At 38.5% G+C, this 26,746-nt stretch overlaps 1 protein-coding gene across 1 annotated transcript; it reads right to left on the bottom strand.

The window, feature by feature from the left end:
• Positions 1-1,406: 1,406 nt before the first annotated feature.
• ICOS (inducible T cell costimulator) lies at positions 1,407-26,746 on the bottom strand. The gene is made up of 5 exons (XM_010352637.2): positions 26,605-26,746; positions 6,988-7,323; positions 6,171-6,277; positions 5,071-5,155; positions 1,407-3,412 (listed from the first exon to the last, which is right to left on the bottom strand). Exons 1-5 carry the CDS (start codon positions 26,660-26,662, stop codon positions 3,399-3,401), a joined length of 600 nt encoding a protein of 199 aa, XP_010350939.1. The 5' UTR covers positions 26,663-26,746; the 3' UTR covers positions 1,407-3,398.

Below are 26,746 nucleotides of genomic sequence, written 5' to 3'. Positions count from 1 at the left end.
GATAAATAAAAGAAAGGGATAAGTCTGGAATGAATCACCATGTAGTATTGTATCAGAATTAATGGCTTGGGTGTGAACTCATGGATTTCTGCGTAGGATACACAAATATGTAGGCAGACTAATGTGTATGTGGATGCATATAAACACACATTTACATCTACTTATACATATCATACATAAATATATATTTGTATTCACACATACACATATGTACACACACATTTACATCTGCATTTATATTTTACATATATTTATCTATCTATCTGGATAGATATCTATCCCTAGCTCTGTCCACTCATGGGAACTAGGAGCAGTGAGATTCCAATAGCAATGAGCAGAACTAATGCCTAGGTCTTGGCTTCTAAAACCATCTCTCGAAGAAACCAGGGCTCTTGGAGAAGCAGCTGATTCCAGCACTGGGACAGTGAAAGCTCAAACTGAGGCTGGACTAGCTCGTGCTGCCAGAAAGCAAAAGAGTGCTGAAAGAACATTGGGGACATGGTGCAAGAACACAAGACCCAGTTGAAATGGGCTCCTGCTGGCCAAGGATGGGGCAATTTCAGTATGAAAACAGAATAATGATAGTAACAAATTTTTATCTATTGAATAAAGCAGGACGCCATGATGCCATATGGTTATAAATGAACAAATAAATAAAGTAAAATTTTCACAAGGAACAGAAGATTTACAGTTTCAAAGTACTTTCCCATAAAATATGTATTAAAATATAAAGGGGACAAGAGTTACTTTGCAGTGGAGAAGGTTGACACACACCACCTTAGTCAAGTGATTACAGTGAACATTATCAGTAATGTAACAAATCAAAACTGTGAGCTGCCTGATAGGAGGCCAATAAGCCAGTGCAATGTCACCTCTGTGTTATTTCTGCCAAAGATGAAGAACCTGATTTTAATCATGAAGAAACATCAGACTGACCCAAACAAGGGATGTTCTACAAAACAACTGCTTCTAATCTTCAAAAGTGTCAAGGCCATGAAGTCTAAACTGAGAAACTGACGAGACTGGACACTACAGAGACATATCAACCAAATGCCCAGGGCTAATGTCGAAGGCACTCTGAGGATTGGATGGTAGCAATGTACCAATGTTAATTTTCTGAAGGCTATATTATAGTTAGGAAGGACAGTGTTCTTGTTTGTAAAAAATACCGTTCAGAAGTGATAGGACATTCGATCAGAAACTTACTCAGGAAAAGAATAGTCCTTTTGCTGTGCTTCCAACAGTTTTATAAGTTTGTGGCTATTTCAAAATTAAAAAAAAAAAAAAGAAAATGAAGAAAGCAACTGTTCCAAGCAATATAACTATCTTCAAGTACAATATCAACTTTGTACATGCTAGCTAAGGTAATCAATTCCCTACTCCCCCCAAGAAAACACAGTGAGGTATTTTCAGTTGCTGAATATCAAATGTTTATTCTTTCCCTTCTTACTACTGCTAAAATCTCTTTGATAAGTGACTCCTCTTAAAACCGGATTTGATTTCACAGAAATTTTGTCCTTTAATAATTCATCTTGAAACGTCTCATGCTGGGGATGAGGATGTGTCAAGGCACAGCTTGGACAACCAGGCCAGGTTGGCCACCACGAAGGCTCTCTCCCTACCCCACCCCACACACAGAAACCTGCAAACAACTCAGGGAACACCTGTGCAAAGCCAGCAGGTTGTCCAAGTCAGCTGAAAACAGAACACCACACTAGATTCAAATTACAAGTTCAGTACTGTACTGTACACATCCAGCATTACACATGCTTAAGATAATATAAGTATGCATAATGACACATTAGGTCTCACTTGTAAACTACAAGCACACAGCTACAAAATGTTAAACTACAACATAATCCCAATTTACCTAAAGTTACAAATGTTGTTGCGTACACATAGGCTGCTTCAGAAGCCTTGGGCATGCAGACAGGAAGTAGAGAAAATATTCCAGCTAAGAATAATCACATTCCATGTATTTAAGAATCTTTCTAGCCAAATCACATTCTAAAGAAGGCTATCTTGAAGGGCCGGGGCCAATTTCCAGGCTGTGTGGTTTTTAGGAGAGGGAATTGTGCCCTGAAACATATGTGCTCTTCACAGATCCTGGAATTATGAATGCAGGTAGACCCACTGTCATTCCCAGGGTGACTTCAGCCTCTGAGAGCAAGAATACCTAGTGGCCCCTGGCTCAGGGGAGTCTCTCAACCCTGGAATTCCACCCAGGTCTGGAGGGCTGCTCCAGGCCAGTGGGCACCATTTTGACCTGTCAAGCCCAGAGGCACCATGGGTATAGTCTGACAGCAACCTACAGTAACTGCAGCTTTCAGGCTAAATGAATATTCTGCTCTACCCCAGGAGAATGCTTGCCCATTAAAGATGATTTTGTTTGCAATGTTAATACGATCTACAAAAAGAGCTAAACTTATAATTAATAGCACCATGAAAACATAGATAATGGTAGAAAATAGGATAATAAAATAAATTTGTTTTCAATTCTGGGCAATGTTTCCCACCACTTACATGAAAAGGTAAACCATTTTAACTGAATTTGAGAAAAGAATATGTCCTTCTGGAGCAAAAATATTCTTGTAGGGAGAAGACAGGAAAATATATTCATTATGAATTTTATATACATATGTGTGTATATATGTATGCACAGATATATAAAACTATTGAGCAGCGCAGGAAAGAATGTAAGACATAGCTCTCTATTGAGAGCGGCTGTTGGGCTGTCAAGCAGTCATGTAGAAGTATTTTTAAAAAGAAAACTGAGGGCACAAGAAAGCATCTAAAGTCTTGGTAAAATGGTCAACTGGGGTTCAGCAATTGAAGGAGAGTACTGCGCATGTACTAATGTACAGTTCACATCAACATCTCAGAAATAAAATAGTTCCAGCTTTGTAGCATCTCCCTTGACTGTCTGATTAAAAGAGGAATTCTCATCCCTACAGAAAGAAGAGGTAGTATGATGGTGAAATGCAGACAGATGCTGGTCCTTGGCTGCTCGTTTGCTTTGCAGATTCAGTACCCCTGGCATCTTTAAAACATATTTTTGTAAATGTGTTTGCTTTACTGGCTGGTGCACTGCTAGGAGCAGATGTGGAGACAGGGATTCCACTCCCAGTGAGGTCTATTTGTTGAGCACACAGGAGCTGGGCTTTCTCTAAAGCTAGTTTCAAGAGGGTGTTTGTTTTGAGAGGACTCAGCAGTACCAAGGCAGTCTGTTAAAATCCCCATTGACTGATACAGTCACTCGTCCAGATTGAACAAAACACCAGCAGAAGATGTATGTAGTTAAGTCAGACTCTCTGTGGTCCAGGAAATAAGAGAATCTTGCACTTCAAGTTGTGGAAAACTGGCCAACGTTGTTCATGCCTGGGTGCCAGAGTTCCAGATTATACGGTCACATCTGTAACAAAAATTTAGCATAAATTCTCTAAATGCTCTCCATGTGTCAGTTCCCTACAAGAAGCTTTCCCCCTTTCCATTGCCTTTCATACACACACACACACACACACAGACACCATGCAAACTTGTCTTTATGCTCCAAGACCCAGCGCCAGTTCCCCATTTCCAAAGAAGTTTAATTCCTGACTCCTATAACAGACATTATCTGAACTCATCCCTTTGAAACTGTCCACCTCTGATTTCAGCTGCTGCTGGGGCAGAAAGCTCTGCAAGGGCTAACTGTTCTAGAACAACAGCCCCACTGCATTTCACTGCTTTTCTGCCTCCGGACTTTCGCTGAAGACTCATCCCAAGTAGGCTCATCCCAAATAGAGGCACAGCTCAGGGATGCAAGAAAGCTAATGCCCCCCACAGGCAACCCCAAATCAGTGGGGATGGAGCCAGTGGTTGCCATCCTTCAGGAGAATAATTCTGGGAGGCATCTGTACACGTCCAGTGAAGTCAGACCTCTGTGGCCTGGAGTTGAGACCTTGATAATAACGTGCCCTTCATTTGCTTCTCTTTGTTAGCTGTCTCACTCTCCCTGTCCCCTCACCCCTTCTTCCTGGGATCACCTCCCAAATAAACTACTTGCACCCAAGCCCTTATCTCAGGTTCTGCTTGTGGGGATCCAAACAGACAGAACACATTAAGCAAAGAGATTGAGAGATCATATTTTTTCAACAGCAAAGTAATGAAATACAAGCTCTTTGCAAGTGTCAAAGCTATGGTATTAACTGTCTAGGGAACCAAAAGAATCACTGAACACTTTGGGCAACAATTTCTGTCATCTAAAAAATGAATGTGAACTCAAGGAGCCTTTTTAGCTCCCATCCCATGCTATAATTCCATGACAACGCAAGCTATGTGTGTCCCCTTTAGACAGTCTGTAGCCACTGAGGGGTGGAAAAATGCAGTGGCTTCTGTCTCATTACACATCGCACATCATTCCAACCTCAAGGGCATAAGACATGAATTTTCCACAATGGAAGCTTCAAACTTTCTGGGTGCTCCTCAAACTTGGCAACTGTCAGTTTTCTGACTCTTAACACAAAAGGTCAAATTCCCACGTTACTGAGACTTCTAAAGCCATCCAAGTTCTCTAAACTTGCACACTCTTTACATCAAAATAACCAAATAGCTTCATCAATTTCTCCTTCTTCCCTCTAGCAGCACCAGCGCAGATCTCTTTTCCTAATCTCAGTCCAAAATTAGCATACGTCTGTCCAAATTCCCCAGAGTGCCTCACTCAGTAACTCACACTTCACTGATGATCAATAAATGCTCATCGAATGACTGAATGAAACCTTCAACAAAAAGCACTTAGAACCATCCCAACTTTTGAAACATCAATTGGAAAATTGCCTTGATACAATGGTAGCTTATGAACTGTTTGTGTGTTTAGTTTCAATAGTGACTTACAAACCTATTGCTTGTTTGTTTTCAATATACTGCAGAAAATATAAATCTAGTTAAAGTGAAAAATCCAGATTTTCACAGAAAATACTAGAATTAGGCCTTGGAGATGTTTTCCTTTCTTTAAAAAAAAAAAAAAATTAACATTGCAGGCTTACTGTGAAGAAAACTCTTCCCTACCCAAACCCCTAAATGGAGTCATACCTGTGAGTCTAGATTTTTTGGCTGTGTTCACTGCTCTCATGAACATGTATTCACCGTTAGGGTCGTGCACGCTGGATGAATACTTCTGAAAGAAAAAGCCAGAAACATGCTTTGTCATCTTTTCTTCTCCATCTCTTTGTTTTTTGACTGTTTTCTATTCTTCGTTGAAGTGGTATGTGACAAAAACATGGTAATGTGACTTAGGTTCCTGGCTTTAGGCTAAGTAGGAAAACAATATGAAATGGGCTTTACGTAAAAAGAGCTTTCTACTGAACTTTCTTCCTCATTTTTGCCGTTATTGTTTCTTTCCCAATAGACTTAGATCATGGGCCCCATCTCATTCTCTTCCTTCTTTATGTCTCCCACAGTTATACACTGGCCAGTGACCACACTGTGGATATACTTGAGTACTAGCATACTCGTGTAATATGCAGAGTGGTGTCAGTTCTTTGATTGAGAACCTGTAATGCGAGAGACCAAAAAGAATATCCCCCAGCACAGGGAGATTTGTGTTGTAGTCATTGTTGCTTATCTTTCTAAATAGCTCCTCAGTGGTTTTCTTTAAAAGCAAGGAGTCTAATAACTTACCATGTAAAGAAGTTGTCAGTTTCCTTCTCAGCTACAATTGACACCTTAGAAGGATTTCTTGCTGACTGTTTTTAACTTAACAGCGAAGCAAAACTTATAACTAATTGTTTCATCTCTGCCCTGCCTCTCAAGAACCTTAGATTCAAATTTGCAGCCCACGCATAATAATTTTTTAAAAATCAGAGGCATCTATTTTTATGTTTTAACCTTCCTCCTGACCTTTAGTCTTCTCTTGGCCTCAATTACCTCATCTAGTTTGAACGATAATAATAGTAACATAACACTGTGTAAGCCGTTAAGTCAAGTCTTCTTTGGAATGTGTGGGCTATAAAACAAATAAATAAACTTCTGTCCCAAGTGATTAGTTTAATTAGTAGGTATGTCTTGGGGGGAAGGCATTGTCTCCCTGTTGGTCAAACTACTCTGACAAGAGCCATGTGTACTTTTGATGAGGAAATAATCACTGATGTACATCAGTAAAGCAGATACAAGGAAAGATAGAAATTGCTTACCTTTTTTGTAAGCCAACAAATAAGTATGCACGCAAAAATGCAGACAACAACAAAGGTTGCACATCCTATGGGTAACCAGAACTTCAGTTGGCAACAAAGTTGTGATTCTGGATTGGAAAAAAAGGTATGTTAATGAAAAATTCTGAGAATCACATTTCTTCTTTCAGTGCTGAACCAAGAGTTCTCTTACCAAATTTAAAAGAGCTATTTAATCAAATGAAGCTTTTCTTTACTATCGTCATGAAATCCAGTAAGTGGGCAAGTTATTAGACTAACATCATCTCAGTATTATGGCAAGGATCCAGGAACTAAAACTTAAAAGATTATGCATATAATGTATTTACAAATGTGGTTAATAGAAAGGGCTTTTCTGCCTATATTTTTATAAAAGAGGTAGTAGTAAAAGTAATGTTATAAAACTATGATTTTCAATCATCACACTTCATTCCACAAACACAGTACAAAACCAAACCTTAAATCTTAGGTGAATAGAGATAATACCCATTATTAAGCCGTAAGTTTAAGTATTTGTCTTAATGTTTTTCCTGATTTTTAATAGCTATGTGTTTAAAAGGCAATATGATCTATTTCTGACTTAGCAGTCTATGGGATTACATTGCATATTGCTGAATAATACTAATTATGATGAATAGTAAATCGTCACCCATATGTCTTCATTATAAATGATTGCCATCAACTGCATCTAAGTGAACTTCAACACAAAAGATATTTATTTGTCTAAGTGTTTCCATTAGTGAGAAAAGTTGTCAAAACATATATATACTCTTAAGTTTGGAAGATGAAAGCAATGTCTTACCATAAATATGCAAATATCCTCCCGTAAGAGTTACTTTAAAAGGAGGAGGATCAAAAATTGATAGGTTGCAGAAGTAATAGTTGGCATGAGAATGGTCCAAGTTATATAGAAAAAAAGAGACACTGTTGTTGGATAACTGAGAATGGCAGAATTTCAGACTCTTAATGGACACTGTGTTTCCACTTCCTTTTGTCTTAGTGAGATCGCAGAGTATTTGCCCCCCTTTCAGCAACTGCATTTTAAATTGCTGGACAATGTCAGGATATTTGCATAAAATTTGTACACCTCCGTTGTGAAATATAAACATCTCATAATTGGCAGAACCATTGATTTCTCCTGCATAAAAAGAAAGAAAAAAGAGCAAAGGTGACATTTTATAAATATGTTGCCCTAATAATTATATTTTAACATAAAAGTAATTTATTTTATGCATAAAGTCATCTCTGTTGCACCAAAATGAAACAGCTGCACATTCTCCCTCCACCCCTCAAGAAAGAACATAAGATAAAACTGTCCTAGAGAAAAACAGAGTCCTGACCAGAAACTCACTTGTCATATGTGAATATAGAATATACTAAATATTAAATAATATATTTACATAGCATGAATGAATCACACAGGTATGGTCTCTGTCCTTTAGTAGCTTTCATATTGGAGGCAGATGGTAAAGGAATAAATATGTAGTAATGCACCATAATTTGTGATACGAATGGAGTACTATTTAAATAAAGGTGGTAGGGTCAGGTGGGTTATAATTTTGATTATAGAATCAGAAAATGCCACCTTGAGGAAGTGAGTTTTAAAATTGGAATTACAGAATTGGTAGCACTTAGCCAAACAGAGAGATATGGGAAAAGTTGAAGTTTAGGAAAAACTTCATTTATTAGTAGGTATGTCTTGGAGAGAAGGAATTGTCTAGCTGTTGATCAAATTACCCTGACAAGAACCATGTGCACTTTTGATGAGTAAATAATCACTGTTGTACATCAGTAAAGCAGATACAAGGAAAAATAGAAATTGCTCACTTTGTAAAAGTACAAAGTAGTTTAAAAATGAATAATTGTATATATAATATATGTTATATGTATGTATATTAGATATTAAAATATATGTATTATCTGTATATATATATACTACAATATATACAGACTATGTGTGTATGTATATACAAACAATTGTATACATATACATATATCTATACACATATACATTATTCCTCCTGCTGGAGAGTAAAAGAACAGACTAATCATTTTCAAATGATAGAAATGCATTTTCTCCAAACCTCATCCACTGAGAACCGAATCAAGACCTGATAATAAATATAAAGTCCCAGATTTTTGTTTATTTTTTCACCCTTTTTTCTTTTTTCTTTTCTTTTCTTTTCAGAGAAAAGGTTTTACTCTGTTTCTCAGGCCACAGTGCAGTGGCATGATCCTAGCTCATTGCAGCCTCCACTTCCTAGGCTCAAGGGACCCTCCTGCCTCAGCCTCCCAAGAAGCCGGGAATAAAGGCACACACCACCATATCTGGCTATTTTTGAAAAAGAAATTTTGTAGAGGCAAGTCTCACTATGTTGCCCAGCCTGGTCTTGAACTCCTGGCCTCAAGCAATCCTCCTGTCTCAGCCTCTTAAAGTGCTGGGATTACAGACGTGAACTACCATGCCCAGGCCCACTTTTTCATTTTCTGAAATAAATTTATGCTTATCGGAAGCCAAGGTTGTTTTTGCAAGCTACATAGGAAACACAGAACGAAAAAACTGAAATCGCCTTGGCCTGGTGGTTGCTGATTCTGAGTTATTAGACTATAAATTCAAACTGCTCATTGCCTTCCCTTTCTTTTTGTTTTATTTTCCTTTTTATTATGACAATTTTTCATGCTGAAATTGTTTAGGAAAATGATTAGCATGCTGGTTTTTTCCTAAGTTTTGAAATCTTGGTCTTTGTTTTTGAGAAAACTATAGAAGTGCAAAAAAAATTTAAGGAGAAAAATTACCTAGTTCTACAGTGAAATAGAAATACTCTGTATATTTTTGCTCCTTATCTTTCAGAACATATTATTTATAGCAAACATGTTATTTTGTGTTCTGCTATTGTTATTTTATGTCATAAGCATTTCATTTTTTACATAGTCACTATAATTATCCTTTTTGAGGACTATATTATTGGCCCAAATGTTAATCTATCATAATTTGTTAAACTAAAATACTAATGTTGGATATTGGGATTATTTTCAGCATTTTGCTTTTATGTAAATATTATGACATTTGGTCAAAATGTTTAAAAGTTGTAATAATATGTATTGCTATTTTGCTTTCTGAAATTTGTAACAGGATTAGCATTATGCAGGAGGGGCTATTTGTCACACCTCTACTTACACTATTTGCCTTAATTTTATTTAAGATTCACAATTACTTATTTTCTTAATATCCCTAGGCTTCAATTTATATTTCCCCCATATATCTTCAATTTGGGTGATTTGATTGTGAAAATAAACACAAATGTTCTAGTCTTCAGTTATAGTAGTCCCTATTATTCAAGCTAATTCTCACACCAAAACAGCCAAAAATGTTGAACAAATGTCCAAGAATATTATTAAAAGCATTAAAGAGTGACACAAAGGAGAAGAAATTACCTGGCTAAATTTGAAGAGAGAACCAGAACCCCGAGAGAAAAGCAAAGCTTGAAAGCTGCTTTTACTCTGAAAGCATTGCTGTTCTTTCAAATTCAAACTTTTGTTTTTATGTCTTAGCTCCCAGAATCTGCAGAGTGAAAGATCTAGCAGAAAACTCTCTCCCCATTAAATTGGGATCCCAAAGAGTTACATTCTTGGAGCATAGGTAAACCAGAAATAAACCAGACCTCATTCAGATTAGATGGTCCAGAAAAATCTTCTGGACTTCAATGGTCTAGAAAATCTCAATCTTTGAATTTTCTTTAAGGAGATTTGCATTATTATTACCCTTCAGCTTTTGAAAGTAAAAATGCAAACTATTACAAGAAGAAAAGGTTGACATCCTAGGCCTCAAAAAAATTTCCTACAAATAATATTCACATTCAATGGCAAACACATCATAAAAATAATGAGACATACAAGAAAACAAGGTAACAACAGAAACATCAAACTACAAAAACAAACTCACGATTTATATATTTGAATTATCAGGTCCCCAAGATAAAGTAATTGAGCTTATTATGCTTAAGCAAATACAAGAAAAACTTGTAATAATATCTGTAGCACACAGGAAAATTTAAGTCAACTAATTTGAAAAAGAACCTACAAGAATCGGCCAAAAAAATGCACTAACTGAGATTTAAAACTCAGTAGAGAGGTTTAATATATATCAGACAGAGTTAAAGAGAAAATTGGTGAGCCAGCAGATAGGTTGGAAAAATGAGTTAGAACCCAGTCACACTCCACAGATTCAAGAATCCCAACAATTCACAAGCATATTTTTTAAAAGTATGCACACCTAGATGTATCTTAGTGAAAATCCTAAAAGCAGCCAGAGAAAAGAGACTGATTACCTTCCAAGGAGCAACTATTAGACTGTTTCAACATCAACAATAAGAGCCCTGATATGGTGGAATTTTAACATACACCTCCAATGTGCTAAAAGATACATCTGTCAATATAGAGCACATTGTCTAGAAAGATAGTGAAGGTATATGTAATTTGAAACTTTTCTAAGTGAAGTATACATGTTGTGGTTTCTTCCATAATTACTAAAAAATATAAATAGTTAATATAATCTGAATTAGTATCACAAAATTCAGCCTAAAGGTTTTGTCTAAAGAGGGAGAAAGAGTTGGAATCAGAAGGAAACATGGGTGTTGACAATCTTGTATTTCTTGACCTGTGGTGATTATGAGGGTGAGGTAGTATGCTTTAGCACTATTCATTAAATTTTACATTTTTTTTTTCACTTTTCTATATGGATGTTTTGTTTTATAATAACAAGTCTTTTTAAAAGCATACAGAAGGAAAATAATACTTGCTTCGTTTTAAAAACTGGAGGGAACAATGTAAACAAGAGGCAAAGAAAAAAACTGTTGGCATGAGAACAGGTGCAGTCTACATTAGATTAAAACGTAGGGTATTTTGCTTGGGGCCTTATTTGTCTGACAGTAAAATATGAAATATGTTGCCCCACTGTTGCTTTGATGTGTATGTCTCTACCGTCTGCTGCAGAAGATAAAATCAGTGGACTGGTTCTCGGTTCCTTTAGAAATGTTCACGAAAAATTTCCCAGAGTCTTTAGAATGGCAGTAAGTAAACCACAAAGATCTTGGAGCCAAAGTGTCTGTGGTCACTATGTATACCAGACATAGATACATTGTCTTCTACTTCTGAAGATGATTTTGTCAGCAGATTTTTCCCCCATTGTGCCCATACTGTGGCAAACACAAGAGGACATGAATGGTTGGTGGTGCAGTGTGGTGGAAGTGCACTGCAGTGGTTCCCAAGGAAACCAGAGGCAAATTCTGGCACTAGCAAGGCTCTGTGGCTAGGGTGCCCCTGTGGAATTCAGCCTCCTCCTCTGTGAAATAAGGAAGTGAAACAAAAATATCATAATGTTCTTTCTAACACTTGCTTTCTCTGGATTCAGGATCAGAATACATCCAGGTAAGACCACAAACAACTGAGAGAGCTAATCCTTTGCTGTTGGGTGAATCCTCCACAGGGAAAACAATGTTCCTGTTAACCACTTTCAGTCTCAATATCATAATGGGTTACTCCAGAAAGTCAGAATAAATTAAAATAAAGGAGACTATCTTTCTTGCCCACAAAAGTGTTTAGGTAGGACTAGGAATGCTGTGCCTCAATTTTTCTTGAATGGCATGTTGAAAGTGCGTGCCACTGACATCAGCTGAAGATTTCAAAGTGTCTTTCTATTGGACACTCTGCTTTTTTTTTTTTTTTTTTTGAGACAGTCTTGTTCTGTCGCCAGCAGGCTAGAGTGCAGTGGTGCAATCTCAGCTCACTACAACCTCTGCCTCCTAGGTTCAAGCGATTCTCCTGCCTCAGCTTCCCAGGTAGCTGGGACTACAGGCACGTGCCACCACGCCCAGCTAATTTTTGTATTTTTAGTAGAGACGGGGTTTCACCATGTTGGCCAGGATGGTCTCAATCTCTTGACCTCGTGATCCGCCCGCCTTGGCCTCCCAAAGTGCTGGGATTACAGGTGTGAGCCACCGCGCCTAGCCTGGACACTCTTAATTATTCATTTTATTATTTTTAATTTAAAAACTACCTGGATCACCTATTTATTATGAAATGTAGTGATCAGAAGACTGACTTCAGTTTCCACATATCCAGTGTTTAGACTTTCCATCTGGAAAACCACTTGGCAGCTGTAAGTCTGCAGTTTGAATGTTTTTAACTATAGCATTTAATTAATTACTTCGTAACTATTTTGGCAGATATAGAACAGATATGCTTGCTATAACTTGAACATTTGTGCCCCTCAGACTGACACTCATATTGAAAATTAATCCCCAGTGTAATAGAATTGGGAGATGGGGCCTTTAAGAAATGATTGGCAGAACCCTCATGCAGAGTTTAATCCAATTCATGGGTTAATGGGTTAACAGATTAATAGGTTATCACAGGAGTGGGTTAATTATCATGAGAGTTAGTATGTTATAAACAGCCAGACTGGCTGTCTCTCAAGAACCTCCTCATCATGTAATCCTCTGTAATGCCTTGGGCCTCTGATGAGTGTCCCCACCAGCAAGAGAAGGCCCTCACCAAATTTCGCCCCTAGGCCTCAGCCTAGACCTAGGCCCCTAGACCCCTAGACTTAGGCCCCAGCCTCCAGAACTGTAAGAAATACATTTCTTTTCTTTATAAATTACCCAGTCTCCAGTATTCAGTGATAGCAACAGAAAATGGACTTAAACAATGCTCAAAAGACAAATTACAAATTCTTCTTAGCCTTTGGTAACATTTGAAAATAGTACTAAAGGAGACTGCCCCTTATAACCATGACTAAAGCATTTAATGGATAGGTAATTTAAGGAAGATCTGAATATGTTAGTTTCTTATAACTGCAAAAGCAGCTAGGATCTTTTCTCCATCTTTCTTGGATATTCTTATCTCCAAGTCTAATACTCAGCCTGGAATGCTGGTATGATAGCACCACTTTCATAGATAGTGTCTGTTCTGATTGGTATGGTGTCAAATCTATTTGGTCAATTCTGTTGCCATGCCAGTAGTTAAAAATTGTGAGTGTTCGCCTTATCAATCTCTCTCTTCTTGTTCTTTCTTCCTTTTTCTCATGTTTTCTTTTCTTCTCATACCACCTTTAATATAAAATCTTCTCCAAAATATCCTCTCTCACAGTGTCTTTGATATGCTCCTCACACTTCCTAACATACCATTTCCATTGTCAATAAATTTCATCAACACTGTTCATGTTTCAGGCATCCTATAAATACCCTCAGCTTTACACCTTCTGTTTCCTGTAACATGATTCAACCTCTTCTCAGCATCATACACAGTCAGACCTGGTGACCTCTTTTGTGTACATACAGACAACTGAAGGCCCAGACAGATTAAACTATTTGCCCGAGGTCACACAGCTTCCTGGGTGCATGAAAGATTTTTGGTTCAATCCACAATCAAAGTGTCACCAGCAACAACAGAAGCATAATAAAAGCAGGCAACCACAGGAAGCTAGACAGTGGTCACTAACAACTGAGTTACAGGACCACTGCTAAAATCTGTGTGCAGGAAGAACACCTAATTTCCGGCACCTCTGTTTTATGTCCAACAGAATCTATCCACTTCTCCTCCATCTCAGCTTCAACTGGTCCAAACCATTGTCACCTCTCCCTGGGACTACAAGAGCTTCCTAACTACAAAAGCTTCTGCTTTTACTCTTGCCCATTTACAATCCATTCTCCACAGAGAAACCAGAATGACCTTCTTACATACATAATCCAATAGAGTCATTGTTCTGCTTATAAAATCTCCAGGGGCTTCTCATTTCACTTACAGTAAAATCTAACTCCTTACCCTGGTTTCCCATGACTTACGTGACCTGTCCTACCTCCCATTTTATACCAGTCACACACTACACCACAGTCACACTGCCCTTCTTTCTGTTCCTCAAACACACAAAGCTGGTTCCCAGGGCTTTTAATTTGTCATTTCTCCACCTAGATCATTCTCTCTGATTTTTACATGGCTGCTTCTTTGTCATCGTTCAAGAGTAATGACACTTCTTCAGTGACCACTGGCCACCCAATCTAAAGAATATATCCAGGTCTTTGTCTAGTATGTCAACTGAGATAAAGCATTTATCACTGTCTGAAATTATCTGGTTTATCTTACTGTTTTCTTCTTCATTGTCTGGCTACTCCACTCTAAGGTAAGCTTTAAAATCAGGGACCTTGTTGGTCTTATTCACAAATCCATCCCAAGTATCTGCAATAATACCTGGTATGTTGTAAGCTGCAATCAGTTATTTATTGGATGGATGAAAGCATGGTTGGATGGGTGAACAAATGAATATGTAGACGGTGACATTTTAAATCTGAGGAGATGAAGCATAGGATTTATAATGTAAGAGCCAAAAGGGCTTCTAGAAATGACAAGTTAAACCTTTCATTTTGCATTTTCCATTTGCATTTATCAAATTAAACTAGAGCCAGAAAAGGTGAATATCTTGCCCAGGATTACGTAGCTCATAGCTGGGACATGATTCCAGAGTTAGCTATGCTATGCCATGTTGCTTTTCTTCTGGAAACAAGTACATGAAGATACACAATCATGCATACAAGACACTACCCAAACTGAGATGTCATGTTCTAATGGAAATTATCTGTCTGAGCTTTAAAGAAAAACTTTCTTCACCTACAGATATCCACTGGACTCATAAATACTTATTTAGATAACTGATGATTATCTTGGCTCTTATATGTCTATGGAGGGCAGGACAACTTTGTTCCATCCAAGTGAGAAACAAACCTGGTTGCTAACTTGGATGTCCCAAAGTGCAGCCATTACATTTGCCCAATATACGGCCAGGACAAGAACTCCTGGACCAATGGTTGTTCTAATATACCAAGGTGTTTTATAAACACAGCATGTTAGTGATCTGTGATATAAACATCATCCTATATCTTTTAGCACTTAATATGTTACTAAAAACACAAAAAGGAATGTGTGGTCTTGGAACCTGGTGATGAGTCTTAAAATCTGAATATTAAACATGAGGTTCTGTTTTGCTACCATATCAGTTTACTTTTTATTGGAAACCCTAGATTATAATCAGTCTAGAGAACAGGTACTATATTTTCTTCATCACATAGAGTACTGTGTCAAACAGGGCATATTCTTCCCAATCGAGGCTCAAGTCCGTTAACTGCTGCTAACAATAATTTTTATAGGCTGGGGGCAGTGACTCATGCCTGTAATCCCAGTACTTTGGGAGGCCGAGGCGGGAGGATCACAAGGTCAAGAGATCGAGACCATCCTGGCTAACACAGTGAAACCCCACCTCTACTAAAAATACAAAAAATTAGCTGTGCGTGGTGGCATGTGCTACTCAGGAGTCTGAGGCAGGAGAATCACTTGAACCTGGGAGTTGGAGGTTGCAGTGAGCCGAGATCACACCACTGCACTCCAGCCTGGCAACAGAGCAAGACTCCATCTCAAAATATAATAATAATTTTATAATATTACTGTTGATATCAATAGACTAATGTTTTCAAGAGTAAAATAAAAATCTTTATATTAAGTGATCTCTTTAGGTTTTCAAAATTTATAAAGCACAAGAACATTTTCATCTTCTTTTGGGGGACTATTAAGAAAATTTCTGAAGAAAAGGTCATTCACCTGAGAACTGCACTATAGTGCAGATGAGTTCATTTGCCAGTTGATGCTTTTAATATCTGAACTACTTCATTTCTCCAGGATAAGACACTCTTGCCCAGACCCATCCTGCTGGGACTCTTTACAAGCAGTTGTATTGTTCCTGGTTGAAAATCCTCTGGAGGAAACATCCACTCCGGCCGGGCGCGGTGGCTCAAGCCTGTAATCCCAGCACTTTGGGAGGCCGAGACGGGCGGATCACGAGGTCAGGAGATCGAGACCATCCTGGCTAACACGGTGAAACCCCGTCTCTACTAAAAAATACAAAAAACTAGCCGGGCAAGGTGGCGGGCGCCTGTAGTCTCAGCTACTCGGGAGGCTGAGGCAGGAGAATGGCGTAAACCCGGGAGGCGGAGCTTGCAGTGAGCTGAGATCCGGCCACTGCACTCCAGCCTGGGCGACAGAGCGAGACTCCGTCTCAAAAAAAAAAAAAAAAAAAAAAAAAAAAAAGAATCCACTCAGTGCAGAGCGTGCAAGATGTCAGAAGTGTAATTTTATTTTCTTTAACTTAGACTTCTAACCACAAACCTCCACAAAGGTCCCAGAGTGATGGAAAAATAAGATCTCCTGAGTTTGTAATCATTGATAGTGCTTATTAAACACACTTTCTGTAATGAAACAATGATAAGTATTAGCTTAGCACAGCACATGAATGTGACACAAGAGGCAAAAGTCTAAAAATTGAAATGTTTATATTAGGTTTGAGTTACTTTTGATCTTTTACTAAGAAATTCTGGCATTTTTTTAAAAAGTGCTTCCTACTACTTTTCTCACCTTTCATAAAAGCAATGTCATGTCTTACAAGTTTACTAGCTAAAACCTTTAGAATCCTGGTTAGTAGATTTTTATATATGCATCATTTCTAAACTTACATTGTTATTCAAAGGCACCCATAATCTAAAGAAACGATTGAGGCAAGGAAGAGAGAGAGGATAGACAAGATAAACCCGATCTAATCTAAATGCCTAACATTTGGAGGAAAAAAAATGGGAAGTAGAAAAGTGAGGAGAAAAAGCCAAAACAGTACTCATGTACACACACACAATATGTGCATTGTTTTACTCTCCAAGGAACTCCACAGGGGGTACAAAACAACCTTTTGGTTCTCTAAATGTATATAATAAGAAAAATGAAAGATTGATTTTCTCCTAGTTAAAACTGATTTCTTCATGAAAAATGAAAAAATCCCAGCGGTATTATAAAACTTCATAGCAATATTCACAAAGTAATTAATTTGCAAACAAGTTATTTTGTTAGTTACTTCATTGCCTTTGATTTGAAACTATTGTACTAGGGAAATCATATGAGATTAAATGAACCCAACTCTCTTCCACAGAATGGGAGGGAGAGAGGATTTTCTCTACACCTCTGAATACCTACATTGCTTCCCATTGCTCAGCTACTGTGCAAAACTCCTTGGGCACATGGACAGGGTGTTCGCTGCCTGAACTCATTTGCACCTATGGTTCCAGCTCTCAAGTCTACCCCCAGGAGCCACATTTTCTCTCCAGCCCAAACTTCTAGTTCCTTGTTTCCAAATTCCTTTCAACATCACTATCTGGATATACCCTGACACATCAAGTGTAACCTTTCCAAACTGAACTCGGTACAGTCATGCACTGCATAAATGACATGTCAGTCAATGATGGACTGTATATGTGGCGGTCCCATAAGATTATATACTGTAATTTTTAATGTCCCTTTTATGTGTTTAGTTACACAAATATTTACCATTGTTCTACCATGACCTGCAGTATTCAGTACAGTAACATGCTGTACAGGTTAGTAGCCTAGAAGCAATAGGCTATTCCACATAGCCTAGGTAGTGCAGGTAGATGATGCCTACTAGATGGTAGACATCATCTACCATCTAATAGACATCATCATGTCAGTACACTCGATGATGTTCACACAACAAAATCACTAAGGACACATTTCTCAGAATGTATTCCCATTGTCAAGTGGCACATGACTGTATTCATTCACCAAACCCAAACCCTGTCTTTTCAGGGAGTCACTAGTCTGACCTTAGGAACCTCAGAGTCTTCCTCATTTCTTCCTCTCTCTGATTTTCATCATCCAACTGGTCACCAAGCCCAGCTGACTCCAGCTCATTAATATCTCTTAAATTCAATTCTTTATCTCCATTCCCATTGCCAATCCGCACCTTTTTCATGTCTTCCCTTTATCTGTGGAAGCATCCTCTTGACTGGCCTTCTTAACACTGATCTCTCTCCTCCCCATCCTTCCTCCATGCTGTTCCCAAAATTATGTTTCAGAAAAGCATTTCACTCCCCAGTTTAAAAGTCTATTAGTGTTCTATTGCTTATAAGGTATTTTAAAATATATATATCTGGCTTGACACAAAATGCTTTCACAATCTCATAGGCCATCTATTGAAGCCACACTGAACTTTTTGGCCATTTCTTTCACACTTCTGTTCTTTATTGCTCGAATATGCTTCACACTTCAATATTTCTGTTACCATAAACTAAAATATCTGATTACCCGTTAATCTGAGAAGAAATTATCATTCATTCTTCAAGAACCATTTTAAATGTCAACTTCTCTCTTGATATATTTCCAAGACCACCAGACAAAGACTCTTATTTCTATGCTCCCCATAATACTTTGTTTAGGCTGGTATATTTTAGTGCATAGCATCTCGGATCATAACCACTTTTGTATGTCTTCCTCATTTAACCATGAGCTCCACAAAGATAAGGACTACATTACAGTTGCCTAAACAATCCCAGGACCTTGAACATAGTGGAAGCTCAGTCATATTAAATAAAAGAATTAATATTAATAGAATAATATAAAGGCTAAGCATGTTTGGCAAATATCTTTGTAATGGGCCAAGAAGAGGAGCAGGAAAAGTAGAGCAAGAGATCCCACAAGGCTCTTCAACATCCCCAAAAAAATCACACTAGTTCACCAGCAATGGATACAAACCAAAAAGAAATTCCTCATTTACCTGAAAAAGAATTCAGGATGTTAGTTATTAACCTCCTGAAGATTGGGAGATACTTATTTCCCAGTCAAAAAGAAAGACTCATGGGAAAGGGAGACCCTCCTCTCCCAAACACACACTCTGACTGGAGAAGCTGAAGGTCTGTTTATGGAGAAGTTTCCGACTTTATCTGGAGGTGAGTCACATTAGAGAGCCAAATGGAGCAAAATACAGGGGTAGAGGAAGCTGCAGAAAGGCTCTGGGAGCTCAGTGGGTCCCCAAGCAGCCCATTCCTGCCAGACACCACAGGGATCCATCTGGAGGTGGCCAGAGGAGCAGGGTGTAAAACTCCACAGGGAGAAGGAATTCTCTGGTTGAACTCCATAACTATTTGAACAGGGCAAGAAGTCTCCTGGCCTGAACTGGGGGGAGGCCGTGAATCCAGCATGCAGACTTCACATGCAGGGGAAGAACTAAAGTCCTTTTCTTTCACAGCTGGGAGGCAGAAAGCCTTGGGCAAGTTTTCAAGCCAGTCTCACCCTCTGCCTGGAAACAGACTCGGGGCTGTTGAGAGAGGCATTAGAGTGAGACCGGTCCTTCGGTTTGCATGGGATCTGGGTGAGGCCTGTGACTGCCAGTTTCCCCCCACTTCCCCAAAAACCTGCATGACTCAGCAGAGATAGCCATAATCCTCCTAGGTGCACAACTCCAGTGACCTGGGACTCTCACCCACATCCTCCACAGCAGCCACAGCAAGACCTGCTCAAGGAGAGTCTGAGCTCAGACATGCCTAGCCCTGCCCCCACCTGATGGTTCTTCCCTACCCACCCTGGTTAGCAGAAGACAAAGGGCATGTAATCTTGGGAGTTCTAGGGCCCTGCCCACCACCAGAACCTCTCTATACTATTACAGCTGATGCTTTCTGGAAAGCGCCACCTCCTGGCAGAAGGCCAACCAGCACAAAAATAGAGCATTAAACCACCAAAGTCAAAGGCCCTCATGGAGTCCATTGCACCCTTTCCACCTCCACCAGAACAGGCACTGGTATCCATGGCTGAGAGACCCACAGACAGTTCACATCACAGGAATCTGTGCAGACAATCCCCAGTACCAGCCTGGAGCCGGGTAGACTCACTGGGTAGCTAGATCCAGAAGAGAGACAATCACTGCAGTTTGGCTCACTGGAAGCCACATACATAGGAAAAGGGGGAGAGTACAACATCAAGGGAATACCCTGTGGGACAAAAAAATCTGAACAGCCTTCAGCCCTAGACCTTCCTTCTGACAGAGCCTACCCAAATGAGAAGAAACCAGAAAACCAACTTTGCTAATATGACAAAACAAGGCTCTTCAACATCCCCAAAAAATCACACTAGTTCACCAGCAATGTATCCAAACCAAGAAGAAATTCCTCATTTACCTGAAAAAGAATTCAAGAGGTTAGTTATTAAGCTAATCAGGGAGAGACCAGAGAAATGTGAAGCCCAATGCAAGGAAATCAAAAAAATGATACAAGAAGTGAAGGGAGAAATATTCAAGGAAATAGATAGCTTAAAGAAAAATCAATAACAATTTCAGGAAACTTTGTATACACTTTTAGCAATGCAAAATGCTCTGGAAAGTCTCACCAATAGAATTGAGCAACCAGATGAAAGAAATTCAGAGATCGAAGACAAAGTCTTCGAATTAACCCAGTCCAACAAAAAGAATAAAGAATAAGATAATGTGACACCAGGGTCCACACACTTACTTAATCTCTTCACCAATAATCTAGTCCAACCCCCTCACTGTACAGAAACTCAAGTATCAGAGCTAAAGAGATTTGCTAAGAAATAAAAAAAAAAAGAAGCTTTTAACATTAAGCTAGATATGAAAATGAATTTTAGGTATTTATTTTCTTTCTAGGTATATTGGATATATTATCACCCCTAATACTTAAAGTAGTATTCACATTGGTGCCACATATGTGTTCTGTGATTGAAAGGGTTATTATACATCAAAAAATTATTTTAAAGTGACTTAGATATGAAATTACATTGTACATAACACACTCATTTCCCTAGACATTTTCATTCATCAGCCATCATGTATTAAGCTGGGCTGTCATTGTACCTGGGTTCTTATCTGATGAAGTCTAAATTCTTAATGATTTTCCCATCACTTATCTGCCTGTAGAAATGTACAGAAATGGATTCACATATAGAAGAAACTTTCATCATAATTAACTAAGTGCAAATAGGCACATCTATGAGATTTTTGCATTAGTCCTAGATAGTGCAAAGTAAACAGAACTTTAACTGTGAGTGCAGTAGAGAGTTTGTTGTTGCTATTGTTGTTTTTGCATGAACAGATTCTTTGATGCAAAGTCCGAGGAGAACACAAACACAGGCTGTAAAAAAAATCTATTTATCAAATTCAAAAAAGTTACCTTTAAATGATCATTAATTGCTTATTGAAAGTGCTGTGTCTGTGTCAACATGGCTCAAATAAACAGATCCTGACAGCACTTGTGGTCAACTGTATGGAAACTCCTGAGTCTATCACCCTATTTGGGGACAACCTGTTTCTTTTTTTTCCTCTAGCAAAGTAGATACAAGCATCATTATGTTATATGTGACCCAGAAGGAAGTTCATATCCCCAGTTTCTGACTCTCTAAACTTGCAAACCTTTACCTGTTTTGGTCAACCTTTCAGGCCAAACTAGTGAAAAAAAAAATCGTTTTTTGACTAACGCTTTCAATTTGTGTGCCATATCCCCTACATACTTAAGTTCCACTTTCCAAAATATAATTGTGAATTTTTATAAGAAGATTTCAAATGCCAAGTTTCTTATTTCACTTTGAAAGACCAAAAAGTGCCATTTGACAGACCTAGTTTATTAGAACAGCAGTAGTACTGAGGTGCTATTTACAGAGAAACTGTGACCTTTTCTTCAGTTATTGCAAGCTAAAAATGATTATAATATATGTTTTTAAAACTTTGCAAAGCCCAATAAGTCATTCTGCATATAAAACTCAATATTCTTAGAGTAGGGAAGCAGTATATGTTGTAGATTTTGCTGTTTACAACTGTGAATACTGGGATGAATTTTTTTAAGCCAAGTAATGCTATGAATCTTACAGTGAAAGCGTGAAATAAGAATTTCAGTCCCCCCTACACGCCTACATTTTGTTTCTACCAAGAAATGGGAATATGCTACTAGGAACTTAAAAGTGAAATACCCATTTCATCTGAAGGAGTTGTGGTTAGCAAGCAACAGCAAGTTGTGAAAGCCATTTTGTTCACAAATGATGAAAAAATAAAGGACTCAAGATCTTACATGAGAATAACAGACATTTCTAGAAAGAGTGGGGAAAAAGAGGATAAGGTATGATTAAACAAACACTAGGAAAAAATGACTGAAATGAAGAATAAAGCTCGAGTCTAGAGATTGAAAAGCTTCACCCAGTCTTAAAAAAAAAAAAAAAAAAAAATCAATAGAAGGGCCGGGCGCAGTGGTTCACGCCTGTAATCCCAGCACTTTGGAAGGCGGAGGCGGAGGTGGGCAGATCACCAGGTCGGGAGATTGAGACCATCCTGGCTAACACGGTGAAACCCCGTCTCTACTAAAAATACAAAAAAATTAGCCGGGTGTGGTGGCAGGCGCCTGTAGTCCCAACTACTCGGGAGGCTGAAGCAGGAGAATGGCGTGAACCCGGGAGGTGGAGGCTGCAGTGAGCCGAGATCACGCCACTGCACTCCAGCCTGGGTGACAGAGTGAGACTCCACCTCAAAAAAAAAAAAAAAATGTATATATATATATATATATACACACACACACACACACATACATATATATGTGTGTGTGTATATATGTGTGTGTGTATATATATGTATATATATAGAAACACAGAGAGGGAAACAGAGGGAGAGAGTTACACATATCCTGGTGGAATTCCTGAATTCCAACATTGAAGTAAATAGCTTTTGAGATTATGAAATTCTAGAGTTTTTTTTTAAATTACTTACAAAGGAATGAGAATTAGACTACCATGAAACTCTTCACCCACAACCCTAGAAGCCAGCAGACAGTGGAGGAATATCTGCAACCACTAAGATGAAAGGCTGCCACCCAGGACTCCTGTTCCCAGGAAAGATATCAGTCACCCATCACGGTAAAAGGAAGACACCCTTACCTGTGCTGGAATTCAGAGAGTTGGGGATATTTAAGGAAAATAAGAGAAATCTTCTGATCATTAGATCAGAACAGATCACAAGACAGGAGCAGATGTCCAGAATGATGTTGTCACTGAACATATGTGATGTAAGTGTTAAGAAAGGATTCTTGAAACAGAAGAGAAATACTGTAAGAGGAAACCTAGCAATGATCTGCCACTATAAGTTTAAATTGTTTCTACAAAACCCATATATGGAGCAGGGTGCACTCTGGGGGCAGTGTGAGAGTGGGAAAGGAAGAACATTCTTAAGTTCTCATATCAGTGCAGGGGATGGGGACTAGGCATATCAGACAAAGGCATTTTCATTATTTTCATGCAACGATAAACAAGTAGACATTCAGTTAAGATTCTTTGAACATGATAATTACTTAGTAAATTAAGAACTGTAGTCGACCTTCCAAATTAATCAGAGGCAAAGAGGAGAGTCAAATGAAATTTCATCACACCAAAAAAATAAAAGAGAAAAACAGGATAAAACAAAGAAAAATAAGTAGTAAATAAACATAGAAATAAAATCAAGTAGAGGCTGATGCTGACTGGGAATGGCCTGAATTCATCTATCAAAAGAAAAAATTGACAACTGGGATTTTTTTTTAAATCTAGCAAGAACACTGGAAGGGGGCGCTTCCAGGAGATGACATTTACTCAGTCCTGGAAAGGCTAAGAGGGGCTCCAAGGTCAGCCGTCTTCACAGACTTCTCTCAGATGCCGGAGACACTGAGGGGCTCTTTTCCCGAGTGGAATTTAGGAATCACTAATGGAATGCCTCAGTGACAAAGGAAGGCTCAAAGTGGCCTTGAGGGCTATCTTCCCAGCTTCCTCACAGAACACATCATAAGACATGAACGTTTGTTAGACACCCTCTGCCATCAGCCCTTCCTACTCTGGTGTATTATCCACGCTGTTTTTAAAGTAGTCTTTCTAAAACCAGAATTCATCCCATCACTCACCTGGTCCCTGTTGCCCATAAAGTCTACAAAGAGGGTCTCCAAAATGTAGTTAGACATTCACAGTTTTCCTAGATATTTTTACTATTAAAAGCTTCCTATTGTTCCAAATTCATTAAAAAAAAAAAAAAGACTTCGTTAAATTCTACATTGAGATCCATCAAAGACTGGAAATCACCAAGATTCCCATCCTTCTTTAATTCACAACCAAATAACAAAGGTGATCAGAATCACTGAGATTTACGTTCCTTTAGATTTATGTTACGCCTCCACTACTTCAACACAGTTTACAAAGAATGTAGATGTTGAAGTCACAGTGGAGTTCTAATTTAGGTTCTGCCACCAATTACTGTGTAACAAATCACTTAGCCTTTCCTGGTTGGAAATTCTTCAAACACTGACTAAAGGTAAGAAAGCCTACATCTTCATGGCATGAGAAAGCCTACGTAAATTGAGAGGATTGAAAATATGACAGAGGACAAGCAAGTGCTTAGTTTACTTGAGTTTGGCTCTTTTTGTTTAGAGCTTTTAAATGGCAGTTTCTGGATACATGCATTGTGGAGATATTTTGAATAGGATCGTTGTTAGCAGATTTATCATTACCATTTAGCCACTCATGCCTCGGTTTTGCCACATGTCAAACAGGATGCCACATCGCATGGTTGTCTTTATAATGAGAGTGAACATTGGCTGTATTCATTTAGAATCTACTATGAATGTTATTCCAGAATACAAATTATTCATCAGCTTAATCTGGCAACTTGAAATAATCCTACCTAAGGCTGGATCTCACCTTCCACAGAATTGACACCAATGCTACTTTAATTCTCCTGAGCATAATACCACAACCAGAACTGCCCAAATTGGTTTGGCCTACTGGAATGATTTTTATCAACACAAACAAACCCTTCCGTGAATGGTACAAATGTTCCTGGAAGAATATCCAAAATCTTGAACATAGACCATATGGTCTGAATGGTCTGGCCTCTGCTTTCCTTTCCAGCCTCATCTTGGACCAACTTGGACCAGTTGGTCATCTTGGACCAAGTTCAGCCTCTCTGCTCAGGCACATCTGTCTGCCTTCTTCTAGTTCCCTAACCTGACCTCATTCCCTCCTACCACAAGCTCTTTTGCACTTGTTCTTTCCACAGTATGGAATGTTCTTCCCTACCTTCATACCATTCTCCCCATTGATTCCTACTTGTCCCTGAAATCTCTACTCAAGTGCCACTTGCACAGGAAACACTTCAATGAACCCTGCTCCTCAGCTCCACCTCCACACCCACCTAATCTAGTCAAGCTCCTTGTTACATTCCCTCATAGAATTGAGTTTTGCTTGTAATTGTCATTAATCCATGGGATTATTTGATTAATATCTCTCTCCCTACCATGCAGTTACCTTCTGAAGAACAGGGGTTGACCTGGTTTTGCTCATCCTTGTACATACACCATCTGGCACAGTGCCCCATGCTACATGAGTAAATGGATGAATGAAGAATGAATACGAATTCCAGAGCTGCTCATGTCATTCATGCTGCTAAAGGACTTCATGAGATTCTAGAAAAGGCATAAACCAGCAAGTAGCCCAAAACTGTCCTTGGGCTCATTCTACATTCTTCAGTCCTCTTTACTTAACAGCACTTAACTCACTTTGAGCCAGCACAAGATGAAACATTTGATCAATTTGATTTTGTTTTTTTTAATTTTTTGTAAAAATAGTAAAGTCTACTTTTTACCACTGAAAAATGTATCCCTAGATAGGCTCATACCTACTAAAAGTTCTGCCTTCACTTTTAGTTTATTTGATTATTTAAGTTATTTAATATAACTTCACTTTCCATTTTTAAACCTCAAGCAGAGGGCTCAGTGTGAAAGAGAAAATAAAAGTAGTGCAAATTATACACAGTAAAAAGCAGCAGAAACATGTATGTTAACTTACATTGTATGTAGTATTATTTAAATTGTCCATATAGAGTCTGCTATATACCATTCAAGAGAAAGAATCAGGGACTCCAGAATGATATTTTTTTTTTTTTTAAGGTCTACAGGGCCTAGGAAGTATTTTTACATTATCCTTTCCTCCTTGGCTTTTTAGGGTGAACTCTGATACTTAGTGTCAATAAAAACTCTATGGTACCCTGGACATTTCAGATAACAGATCATCCAGGTAAGATTAAAATCAAAATCCTTCTTTTCAAAGCATTCCCATTTTATCTTCTGGCACTGAAAGAATTCCCAGTCCAAATGCCAGAGCTATTTAATTTTCATTCTGTTGACATAAGTCATTTTGCCTTTCATCTTTCTGTAAGAACAGTAAGCCACTCTGCTACTTTATCCACTGACAGGTAACTCCAAGCAGGTGATTTAAAAATTTAATGGTCTGATGAAACACTTTTTTCATCTCAAGACACAGTATCAAAGGCAGCAATGCAAACTCAATGCCATCCACAGTGACATGAGTGACATGGTGCCCTTGGCCATATCCTCGGGCTGTTCTGAAACTATTCCTACTTTCAAAAACCAAAACCACTTTCTTTTGGGTGCATAATTTTTTACCTTTGCTTTTTCTTAATGTTTCCTTGAATTATAACTTAATAAGAAATGTTCAATAGGCCACTTACCTGTTACAACTTTCATGTGCAAGCAGAAGAGAAAGAAATACCAGAGGCCTGACTTCATGTTTGCCAGAAACAGTTAACAGTCCTCGTGTTCAGCGTTCAAAGCTGACAGTGAATTCAGGCTCTCAGTTGTTTTCTATTTGCT

Source organism: Rhinopithecus roxellana, chromosome 14 (assembly GCF_007565055.1).
Source record: "Rhinopithecus roxellana isolate Shanxi Qingling chromosome 14, ASM756505v1, whole genome shotgun sequence".
Lineage (NCBI taxonomy): Eukaryota > Metazoa > Chordata > Mammalia > Primates > Cercopithecidae > Rhinopithecus > Rhinopithecus roxellana.
Note: the sequence above shows the minus strand (reverse complement) of the source record. Positions and strands in the feature narration are given on the sequence as shown.

Coding starts and splice junctions, on each gene's coding strand:
- ICOS (XM_010352637.2), bottom strand. CDS start 26,662: ATGAAGTCAGGCCTCTGGTATTTCTTTCTCTTCTGCTTGCACATGAAA. Junction 7,324..26,604: donor GCACATGAAAGTTGTAACAG/GTAAGTGGCCTA, acceptor CTTTTTATGCAG/GAGAAATCAATGGTTCTGCC. Junction 6,278..6,987: donor AGGATATTTGCATATTTATG/GTAAGACATTGC, acceptor TTTCCAATCCAG/AATCACAACTTTGTTGCCAA.